The following is a 12,164-nucleotide window of genomic DNA, read 5'->3' as shown; positions in this document are numbered from 1 at the left end:
TATTCTCAACAGCACCCAGTCAGGGTTCATTGCACAGGAGAATTTCTACACCAGGGAGGAGAAGCACACAAGGCTTGCAAAAATTAGATCAGTTCTTCAAAACACTTAATGCTGCAAAACTGTCAAAAATGCTTCTTCATTGTAGCAGTTTGGAGGCAAGGTTAGAAACAGAAGGATGTAGTAAAAGCTTTTTAAGTTCTCAGAGACAACGTGAAACTGAAAAGCTTGCATTAACATAGGTCACTATAGCAATGCTGAAGTAATACTGTACTTTTAATTTCTGAACTGGAAAATACAGCATAAGCACATAATATCACAGAAGGAGCATGAACAGGTTCACTGTCACATCACTGGACTATTGCAATACACCTCCTTCGGGCTACACTTACACTGCACATGAATTCCTCTGTGGCACAGCAAGCTCCCAGTCTTTGAGGTCACACACACAAAGCCAATGCTTCATATTCTTCACCAGCCCTCAGTCTGCCCCTAAGGGAGTGGTGATAATAAAGAGAGCTCTGCAAACTCCAGGATGGATATGAGAGTGACACTGTGTCATCATCTATTCTCCAGCTGGAATGTTCTCGGGGCTGTTTGACAGAACACGCTCAACAGAGAACGCTCCATTATGAAATTCCTTTGCCACTGGAATTCCCTAGAGCTTAAATTTGCATTGCAAGCTGTATTGTCCTTTCCTGACTATCAAGATGTCAAAGGGAAGGTGAAGGAGATGAAAGAAAGCTGAGCAAAACGAGAGATAGAAACCTGTTGTTGGGTTCCATCTGTCAATCTGAATTCAGATGTTAAAAGACAAGATATAACAATTTAAAAAGCAACTATAACCAAACCAATAGCCCCATCAATGAATTATCATGTACCTGTAAAAGATTCATATCATCTGGATTTTCAGAGCCAGGAACATTTTCTTTCAATATTGATGACATGACTCTCACATTCATTTTTGCCATATCCAGTTCACTGTACAGTTTCCCAATCTGTTGGAATTCAACAGGAGAATATTGTGTAGGTGAACAGAGCCAGCAGAATAATTTTTACCTCTAATACACACTTTTTTTCCCATTAGGTATAACATGCATTATTATTATTATTATTAAGCGTTGTTTTACTCTGGTAACATGACATGGAAATGAATAGAATTAGTTCAGCTTTTAAATGTGCACTCAAACTAAGATCCAAGCCTGATAGCACTACTTGTTTTTCTTACAGTTAATCCCTCTCACTGATGTCCCTGTTCCTCCTTTTACTCACATACAGGGCAAGCAGGCATGCAAGAGAGCTGTCCTTTCCTTCCTGCTTTCTATAATAACCTCTTCACACAAGCCTTATGTGACATAAGTTTGGCTTTCTCGCTTATCTCTGAACAAGCTTTTATCAATTTGCATAAGGGCACTGTAAGATGCCATTAGATATCCCCACAGTCGAGCAGTAACTGCACAAAGCCAGCACTGAGGGTCCCTGCAGGGGCACCCAGGCTGCTCAAGCCACACTTTCACAGCACATCCCAGGTGGACCCACCCTCCCCTAAACCCGCAGTGCTGCACCTGCTCCGGAGTCAACAACAACGTGGGGCCTGTGGGAAGAGGCAGGAAGGAACGTTTGGCAGGAATGGCAGAGGATGGGGACGACTTTGCACAAGGCCGGGGTGAAACCTGTGAAAACACACACAAAAAAAACCAGAGCTTGGGTTGAACTAAACTGCAGCAGGCATCCTGCTGAGAGAGGAACATCTCTCAGACTACACATCTCAGACTATACATTCCTCATCATCAGTGCTCCCAGGGAATTTGTTGAGCAAGTCCTATTTAAAAAAATAAGTCTAATGGATATTTTGTGATGAAATGAGGCTTGGAAATCAAATATTTTTAGAAAGGGTTTGCAAATAAGTTCCGTCGCAGGATGAAGTGGGAATGGCTTAAGAACAGCCGAGCAAGGAATAATTAAGCCATCTAAGAGCAGAGTGTCCTTCCCAGAGTGCCACTGCAATTCTGCACTGAAGGACAATTTGGAATGTGATCACACTTGGAAGCGGTAGAAAGGCTGGAGGGCCAAGTTTGGGTCTCTGCAGAAGGTAAAACACAAAAGTCTCCTGGACTGAAAAGCAGAAACAGCCTGAGGGAGCTTCACCAGCACTGCATCTGAACTAATAAAAAACATCAAACGTAAACTCCAGCCTGTACTATACACTACAAACCCTTCACTTCCTGGAGACTAACATAAAAACTGTGTTCAGGTCTGCTAAGACAAACAGAAGGTTTGCCACTGATTTTTACTGGCAAGGGCATGAGGTAGACAAAGTAATCTCTAATGCACCAGGTGAGGGAAAAAATTAGTATCTATTGAGTGTATTCTTCACACAGCTTGTTCAAACAACCTTTAAATACATAAGCTTTTGTGTACTCCACTATTCAACCAGAAGATCAAACTTAGGATAAATCTGAATTATTCCTGTCTGCACTGAGTATAGACATCAAATTCTATAATTGCAAGATTCCACACAGTGATGGATGGCTTTCACACTGCCCAAAGCTCTTGTGAAAATTCTTCTTTTAAAAAAAAAATCTAGAAAGAATGGCATTAAACCATGTACTGTATTTCCAGCTGCTGCACAATGTTCAAACCATACTTACATTTAATGTCCTAAATGCCACACAATACTACCTATGACAGAGGCTTAAATAACACTTACTGTGCAAAGCTGGAGAGATACACAGACAATAATATTTTCTCATAGATTTCTACATCTCTCCATTTAATCTTAAAGATAGATGATGCTCATATTCTCAACAGTATGTGTTTTTGTGAAAACCTTACTCATTTTTGTTGAGGCTTTCAGAAGCTGACAAGTTTGGAGCACTAAGCACTCATTTATTTTGAAGCAAACAGCATGCACAGATCTTTTAAAGTCTCAAGACAGAGATGCTTCATTTCTGAGAACAAAACCATGAATCTGTACTTGAAAATGAAATAAACAACTCGATAGTTCAGGTTTCTTCATTGTTATCTTAGCTGTTATAACTGAAACCGATTCCTGCGCATGTGCTTAAGTAATTTGGTTATATTCTGCCCTGAAGCATTTAAATAAAAAAGCCCAGATCAAACACGCCTTCTGTGTCCCATAAAATTAACACATTTCTGAAATGTCCTTGTGTATCCTCACCTTAGATCCACCACTGCTAGGGTCAGAGGATGGAAATTCCACTCCTTTCTTCAGCAATTCCAGGTAAACTTCTTTTACTTCACTCACATCCACCATCCCTTGAAAACCTCGTGCCCAAACCTGGTTTTGAAATATCAGGGACAGTAACAGTCACAGAAATGGCCAGTCAGTGGGTCAGGAAAATGCTTTTAAAATGTATGGTCCTAAAGACAGGTCATTCCCTTCTTCCACTTTGGATAACTCCATTTAGTGCAACAGGAACCACAACAGCTCCAGAGTTAAGTGTGCTTTCAAAAGAGGTTTGCAGGATTTACACAGGTTGCACAATTAAACATTTGCCACATGGCAGAGACTCTGTGAACACCCACAGTTTACTCCAGACTCACCATGATAAAGGTCAGGATTTTCTCCTGCATATCAATGGGCAGGTTGTATCTCGGGTTCAGCAGTTTCACCAGCTTGTCTTTGCAGAAATCCTTCTTCACAACTAGAGACTGGAATCTTGGGCCACAGTTCTCCACACACATCTCAAGCAGCTGCACACACAAAACCCCTTTGATTACACAAAGAATAGGGGGGGAAAACCCACAACTTGACAGCTTTTATTTTTGTTGTTTGTTTAATTTGTTTCAAGTAGTTGTAGGGAAGAGTAGGAATGGATATGAAGCATGGTCACACTTGTTTCTATGTCACAGCACCTACTGAACACATGGTACCTTAACAGTAGGAAATCTGCCAATATCTTTAAAAAATCACTTGCGCAGGTTCAGCAATAGAATTAATTCACTAGCACATAGGTACCCTGATCTGACAGATTGTGAAGAGCTCTGCAAGAGAAGAAAATCAGATTACTAAATGCCTGTCCTCTAATCTGCCCTGTAAGTGAGAGACTAATGATAAAATAGAAAGGAACAAATTCACCAACTTGGAGCACAATTTCTCCGTGTGTTTCAAAGGTCACATTAATTTGAAACAGATGAGCTGAAATGTTTCAATTCTCAGATTCATCTTCATGAGGGAAGTCTGCTTCCAAAAACATGCTTCAAATGCTCAGAGCAGGATCCCTGCAAGCACTGTGCCTGGCCTGTCAAACACAGCAGGATGTGGTAATGACATAACACTTCTCCCTTGTACATCTGGAGGTGGCTGATTACAATTCTCATTTTGCAGAAGAGATGTCAAAAACTGCCATTACATCCTAGTCACCCGGGACTTGGCAGGAAACTGGGATCAATCAGATCAGGTGCAGAATCAGGAAGAGAACTCATCTGGCCTGGCCCAAATCTAAAGATGGATGATGACCCACACTGGGATTGTCACTCTTGCGCTTCTTTCTCTTCAATTGAAGCTTCATTTTCACTCCCCACATAAGAGGGAAGATAGAAAGGTGAAAGCAAAGGGCTGACATTAACAAAAGGCTGCAAAATGTCATGGGTGTTGAGACAAAATTTCCCCTGAATCATGTCACAAGACAGAATGTATTCTCAAAAGGATACAAATGTTTAAAGGGATGGTATGGTGATCTTGATAAAAGTAGGTTAAGTATACTTTCCTATTGAGAGCAGACTACGTTTGACTAAGTGAAATCATTTTATTAACTCATTCTTTAGCCTCAAGACTCAGGGATTTTTCTCCCACTGCGATCAGGAACTTACAGGACAACAGGTTGAAGACCAGAAGAACATATATTGCCAGAATGAAAACAGGGTAGAACAAAGAGACACTGACAGACTGCTGTGCAAAAAGCTAACTTAATGACAATTACAAAAAAATCTTGGCTCAAAACATTACTTTTCATAGAGAGTACATGAAACATATGCTAATAAGCCAAGCCATTTGCCTGTGGAGTACTTCAAAGATGCTTTGTGTAAAATATTTTCAACCCAGTGCATGGGAAACTTGTTATATTACTCCCTATTATTAATTCCCTACTTAGGGGACTGAGTATTTATCCACTGAATGAAAGTACTGAACTAATGGTCTGGATCCTCCACTCAATTATGCCAGCCCAGCCCACTCACTCAGGGAAAAACTAAGCTGGTATAAGAAAAAGAAGAATTTGACTCAATTATTTTTAACAGGACTATTAATGAACAAGCCACTGTCATGCCAATAACACCTTTCATTAGAATTTCAACATGGGTATTTATGGTGCAAATAGGATTTCACAGTCCCAACCACTTCCACTGGAAGGAGCAGATCCAAGGTGGCCAAGCCAACCGCTCAGCTCAATGGAAACTCAACAGAAACACGTTTTAATAACAAAACTGGCAAATTAACTTCAATCAAACCATTAAACTTCCTGTCAATGGCAAACAGGATGTGAGAAGTGCTGGAATTGACAGAGCTGGTGTGTTCCAGGATAACTGATCCCAGAGATCTGCACTCAGCAAAAGATGCAAACTGTGTAACCCAAGGCTTCTGGTTTACAGGACCGAACCACAAAACTAAAATGATAAAAGGCATCTACAAAAGAGGTGAAGCTAAACTGTGAAGCAGAAACAAAAAATGGGAGAAGCTGGTGAGTATAGCAGAAGGTCAGCTATGATCCTTGTCAACAGAGACCTCACTCAGATTTCAGGACTCACTGCACATCTAAAGCCACCAGGTTTGGTCCATAAGCTGAGCAATGAGTGCAGCTTGTGAGGGACACTTCTCAGCCCCAAGGTGGCTGCAAGAATACCCAGATGAACAGCCTGCTTCTTCCCATTTCTGACTCAAGGGGAACAAGCCATTAATCCGTCTCCAGGATTACACTCCACTGAACACATCCTGAACACATCCTGATGCCTGCCCAGCTGAGGTTTGGAACTGCAATATGCTCTTTCCAAGGGCAGCATTTAAACCAAACCGGTATGAGCAGCTCTTTCAGCTGCCAGTCACCAATTACAGTGCAGGGGCTGGGTACACTTGATCAAGGTTCAGCATTTCAAAAACACTGAATTTTCAGAAGTCTTGAATTTTTCAGATTTCACATTTCAAACACTGAGATTTGGTTTTCTTTTGCTCCTACTTGATGTCTTCTTCTCTTCTTCTTTGTCAGTATATACCATAAAGTATAATAAAATAGAGTAGTACTCTTTTAATTGAGGAGCTGGAGGACTTCCTCATGCATTTGTTTTTTAGATCCTCTGCTTTGTAGAATGTTAACATAACAAACTAAAATCTGAAGGCCACATGTGCCATGCAAATTTTTTTCTGCATCAAAAAATTTACACACACTTAAAAGGATAAATGGAAATATTCTTAGGAAAAAATACCTGTCAAAATTTAATTCTAGGCAATTATAGAATGGCTTATGTTGGAAGGGACCTTCAAGGTCAACTAGTTCCAATTCCCCTGCCATTCACTAGATCGGGTTGCTGAGAGCCCCATCCAACCTGGACTTGAACATTTCCAGGGATGGGGCATCCACAATTTCTGTGGGAAAATGACTTCCTTTAAAATATTTTCCAACAATGTAATACAAAGATGAAACAGTAATTTAATCTTAAATTTCTGCCCACTGCTTTGAATGCAGGAGGGAGAGGAACACATTCAATAAACAATTTCCCCATGTGCTGTTCAGCTCTTCAAACCTTACAGGGATCAGAATTGGGGCGCTGCAGCAAATGCTTTACAAAACCAAGGGAGCTCTGTGCAGGTGACTGAACAGCTGTCTCAGTACTCATTACACAAACAGAATTTATGTACCTAAAGTCTACCAGCAATAAAAAGTCAAGTAACACACACACAGTCTGTTGGACTCCTGCCTGAACGTTCTGATCCTCCTCACTCTGATTGCACAACCTCCAGCGCCAGCCCTGATCTCTCGGTGTTATCAAAGCCTGAGCATGAGGCAACTCCACGGCCTGACATAAACACCTCCATCCACGTGACTGCACAGGAACCTCAGCAGCTCAGAGCACCTGAAGCCAAGCACATCATCCAGCTGGCACTCAGCCTTCTTCCTCCGAGTAAATAAAGCATCATCCAAGAGCGAGGAGGAGGAGGAACACACTGTTGAGATTTAACACATCCAGTAACAAAATCAGGGCTGACATGCGCAGTCAAGCTGCTTCCATGGAGATTCCCACACCCCACTCAGTGTGCATCCTCTGGGAATGAGCTCCTTAAGCAGCTTCATTAGAAATATTAAATTCAAGGATGTCAAGGTTGAATAGTTAGAAGTGGATCAAAGTGCACTTCTAAGAAATGTGATTTGTAGATATTTCTTAGTTTTATCTAATGTAGGTAGGAGAGACAGTCTGATGTAGAGTCTCAAAAGCTAGAGGACCACACTTATTGTAAAAAATACAGGCACTAAGTTTATCCAAAAAGAACCCTTATTTTTGCAAAACTCTGTGAGGAAAACAATTTTTAAGAGATGAGAGCTGCACAGGGAGGGAACGGCTTATGTTTCAGTGATTGAAAATTATTTCTTTTTTTCCATTTGCAGTTAATTGCTGTTGTCATCTAAGTATTTCAAAATGGAAAACAGGAACAATTTTATTAAGGCAATTAAGAAGATAAAACCAGAAGATACAGTACATAGGAAGAGTGATGTGGGAAATGTAAAAGCCACACATGGCTAGCAATGAGGTCATCAAAGGAAAAGATTTTACACATGCTAAAATTATGTCAGTACTGGTAAAAGAACAGCAGTACTGGTAAAAAAAAAGAAAGAAAAAGGAAAAAAGCCAGAGGCACAGGGAGAGAGAAAGTATAAAAGATCTTATGCAAGAACTAAAACTAGAAAGAGAGAGTTAGAAGAAAAGCTGGAACTTACTTAAATTTAAAAAGATAAGGAAAAAATATTAAAGAACACAGGGATAAGAACTCCGCAAACAGAAAACAGCAGCTGGGCCAAGAAAATGTGACTGCCTGGCAGGCAAGTTACAGGTGTGCATGGGGAGAGGGTGAGGACAGAGAAAGGGGCTGGAACAGAATTGCACTCCCAGCTGAACTTGCCCCATGCTCTGTCTGCAATACAATGAGCTCCCAGGTCAGTGTGATAAAGTTGTTCCTTGGATAGACCTGGCTCAAGATCCTTCTCCCACTTTTACACACTCAAAAGCTAAGCTGTGGTGTCACCTTGGGTATATCTGCACTGTAAATACTCAAGAACAGCTCCCAAACCTAAAGCCTGGGTTATCAGCAGAGTCTGTGTCAGATGGTGACAACAGGACCTCGCTGCACAAGGGCTGCAGGGGACAGACCTGACTCAGGGATGGCAGGCACAGTGCAAAGCCAGTGCTCCCATTATGCAAACACACAGAACACACAAAAATGTGACTCATGAGACAGTGGAGGAGGAAGCCAGGGAAGAAGTGCGGAAACAGAGCGAGCTAGAGGTCTATATTGACATGTTTAACAATTATCTGCATCTCTAACTTGCCAGGAGACACTTGGGCAATTGCTAAGCGACCTACAATTTGGCCCTATCCATCACCCATCTTCTCTAATCACTTCTCAGCACATCTTGATATAGACTATGATTTTGCACAACAAATACCAAACCTATGAGTAATAGTACTCAAAGTGATCCAGATAAGCCTCTAAAACCTCAAAAAAGGAAATGGTGAAGAAAATACTTTTAGCCAATTAACAAAAAGCTAAAATCCTCAAGAACCTAAAATACAAAAGATATGACTCTTGTCACAGTAGCACTACTGGTAGTCAAGAGTGATTCAAGGCAGAAACTCAGGACAGTATTAGAACTTCCTGCATTAACATACTCCAGTAAATCTTAAATTGACTGAAATCACACCAGCTCCCCAAACCCTGGGGCAGTTCAGGAACACTGTCAGTTTCTAGAGGCCACATGTCAAGTGAGGATATTCCCAGACACTCCAGCCTTTAGCCATAACGTCTGAATTTCACACAGCTCACTCTGCCTCTTGCTCCCTTACTTAACTCACCATGGTTACCTTTTCCTTCAAGTTTATCATTTATAGGTGATAACATTTCCTTTTACCAAGCACGTATCACACATTTCACCAGTGCTGCACACTGTGCTTATTCTGACTAAGATCAGCACCACAAGGTGAGTAATAGAATGGTCAAATGTAGCTTTTATGTAATATCCTAACCTCTATGTCTTTCACAAACAGGTGGGGCTCTCACAGGACAGTCACTGGAGCAAATAAGAACTGTCCCTACTTTTACATAGAACAAGTAAGCTCCCTACCCACCTCGCCACCAGAATTTGCATCATCCAGGAGCCCATGGAATGCCAACAAACCATCTGATCTGCACTGTGGCAGTGCTGCACACACAAACAACAAAGACTGAAAACATCCTGGAGAGTTGTGTCAGAGATAATTTGCATGCCGCCTTATCGTTTAGACTGTTTGCCTTCTTAGTGTCTAATTAATATAAATATAGCTGTACTTACAGACAAGGTAAGCCTGATCTCCTTGTGGTTACAGTTTTTTGAAAGCTTCTTCTTCAGTGCTTTAACTGCATCTTTAGGCCTGTGACAAGAAATGAAAGAGGTGAAGTTACCAGTGAAGTTTTCTAGTTCATAACTTCATTGAAGAACCAAAAATACCAGCCTGAGACACAGGACCAAATCCACCCCTGTGCTTACACCCACATAAAACCAGAGCAATTGCCCCATTGATTTCAGCAAAATCTCTTCAGCACCGAAGCAGAAAAACAAAGCAGTGAATCAGGTTTGTTACTGCAGACTGTGCATTACTCCAGAGACTTGTGCAGAGATAAAGTTTTGCTCTGCAAAGTCTGCTCCAAAATGGTATTTTTCCACTGTTGTAAAATAGAATTACATATCTAGCTTTTATTGCCATGAAATGAAATATCAACTGCCAGATGTATCATGAGTTGACTGGCAGTTTTCATGTATGATGCAATTAGAAAATATTCTCCTGGGAGTGCTGTCAGGAGTAGGGGTGTCATGGATAACTTCCAATCTTATAATTGCAGGATGCACTTAACTCATCTGAGTAACTACCAGGGATGCATGGACAACCCACTCCAGCCAAGAGACAGGGGCATTTCTAACCCAGACATTTTCATTTCTATATATACACCCCATATCTTTTAACTATCTGTGTAGGAGGAAAAGGGTGGAAGATGGTATCGAGGTTATCACACATGGGAAGCAGTTTTGCCTCATTAATATGGACTACCTATAGTGTTCAATTATTAGGGCCAGCCCAACACTCATGATCAACATAAACAAGATGTCCTAACACCTCTTTAGGATCTCTCTAGAATCTAAGATGGAGCAATAGGCCCAAATACAATGTTTCACTTAAAAAAACCCAAAGGAATCTTTGTTGAAAACATTTCAAAGTCAATGAAATTAGGTGGGTGTTTACCATTACTGCAGCTCTTTGTTTGAAGTGCTATACTTCATGAGAAAAAAAAAAAAGAAAAATAACAGGAGACATTTCTCTATTTTTCTTAATCGTATGTCACACCCAGGCACATCAGTAGAGCATCAAGTGACAGATGGCACAGGAGTGGAGAAGTTTCCCTTTTAGAGAGCTGTTCTACAATCCCACTCCTATTTGCACTGAAGCATCTGGAAATGCTCTGGTCAGGAGCTGGATATTGCATTAAAATAACAATTTGCCTAATTAGATGCAGCAGTTCTGCTGCTCCTACTATTCTGTTACAGACTGTGACTAGTAGTAGCTGCCTAGGAGGAAGTTACAAGGAGCTCCTCTGCAAGCTTAAGCTGTGCACAAAAGGAAACAATTTATTTAAAAAAAGGCTCTGTTGCATGGAAACTTTACATAGAAACTAACTCTGAGGGTCAAAGCGTGCTGTTGCTTATGGCAATAACAGAAGGAAGTCATTATTACAGACATTCCAAGTACTAAGAACCACGGGTGAGCGCATGGAATCCAAAACAAGGAGAGGAGAGAAAAGCTGATACAGTAAAAAAGACACCTGTGCAGAAAGTAAGCCATACCTCAGTGTTCTGGAGAAATCTCTTTAGCTAGTATTAAAATATGTCCCTACTAGAATGAGTTCTCAAGATGCAGTGCTGAAGCAGACCTTACACGAGAACAAGTTTCCTTTTTTCCCCTTTTACAGGTGGAAACAAGGAAGTTCAGAGCAGCAAGCGGCTGAGCAAAGCTGGCTGGGGCTGTCCGGTGCAGGAGACCAGCTCAGTCCTGGGAGCACACCCGGATGGGATGGATCTCACTGCACAGGATCCCAGCCGCGCTTCACAGCCTGCCAGAGACACTGCACGGTGGCGAGCTCCAAGGCGAAAGCCAAGAGTTTTAAACATTGTTGTAGGCACCCAAGTGCTCAAAGCCTTTTTCCAGGTGGGTTTGCAGAGCATGACGAGCAGATAAGAAACCCTCGTCACCACCTTTCTCTACCGTGTGCTTGTGGGAAAGAACCTCCGAGCCTAATCCGTAAAAGCCCCGATGGGAAAAAGCTTTTCCTTGGGAACCAAAGCTACGAGCTCCCTGCGCTATTTCGTTTCGGGTCGCTTCACACCAGCGTCCTACGCCGGCTGCTCGATGTCGCCCTGCCCTCGAGCGACGCCGGTGCCACCTCCGCGCCCCGCAGCCCCCGGCCCGCTCGCTCACCCCTCCTCCGTGGCGTTGATCACGTCGCAGATGTGCATGAACTGTCCCCACTCCTCCGTCTGCAGCGACCCGAGCGTGGCCCGCTCTGAAAGGCCAAGGGGAGCCGAGGGTCAGCGCCCGGCGGGGACAGCGGGGAGGGCGCGGGGGCTCCGCTGCAGGCTACTCACCGACCAGGCTGCCCACGGCGGTGCCGAACGGGTCCCGCGGCGCCTTCCCGAAAGCCATGGCCGCTGCCGGCAGCGTCCCGCGGGCTCTGCGGGGCGGCAGCCGCGGCCCCGCCGCCGGATCCGGCCGCTCCCTCCCGCCCCGCCGGGCGCTCCCTTCCTGCGCTCGGGCGGGGCCGCCTCCAGGTGCAGCCGCGGCCCCTCCGACCCGATCCCGGCACCGCCCGCCCCGCGGGTCGGGTCCCACCCGCGCATCCCACGGGGCAGGGC

At 43.1% G+C, this 12,164-nt stretch overlaps 1 protein-coding gene across 1 annotated transcript in view; it reads right to left on the bottom strand.

Moving 5' to 3' along the window:
* Positions 1 to 12,164, bottom strand: part of TOM1L1 (target of myb1 like 1 membrane trafficking protein) — a 25,737-nt gene extending 13,573 nt beyond the window's left edge. The window contains exons 1-7 of the mRNA XM_074554831.1: positions 11,898 to 12,164; positions 11,731 to 11,815; positions 9,555 to 9,633; positions 3,565 to 3,714; positions 3,179 to 3,298; positions 1,563 to 1,670; positions 879 to 995 (exon numbers count right to left, since the gene is read on the bottom strand). Coding sequence (XP_074410932.1) covers positions 879 to 995; positions 1,563 to 1,670; positions 3,179 to 3,298; positions 3,565 to 3,714; positions 9,555 to 9,633; positions 11,731 to 11,815; positions 11,898 to 11,955 — 717 coding nt within the window. The 5' untranslated portion in view covers positions 11,956 to 12,164. The remainder of the gene's footprint in view (positions 1 to 878; positions 996 to 1,562; positions 1,671 to 3,178; positions 3,299 to 3,564; positions 3,715 to 9,554; positions 9,634 to 11,730; positions 11,816 to 11,897) is intronic.

The sequence above is a fragment of the Zonotrichia albicollis genome, chromosome 19, assembly GCF_047830755.1.
Source record: "Zonotrichia albicollis isolate bZonAlb1 chromosome 19, bZonAlb1.hap1, whole genome shotgun sequence".
NCBI lineage: Eukaryota > Metazoa > Chordata > Aves > Passeriformes > Passerellidae > Zonotrichia > Zonotrichia albicollis.
This window is presented reverse-complemented; position numbering and strand designations above follow the sequence as displayed.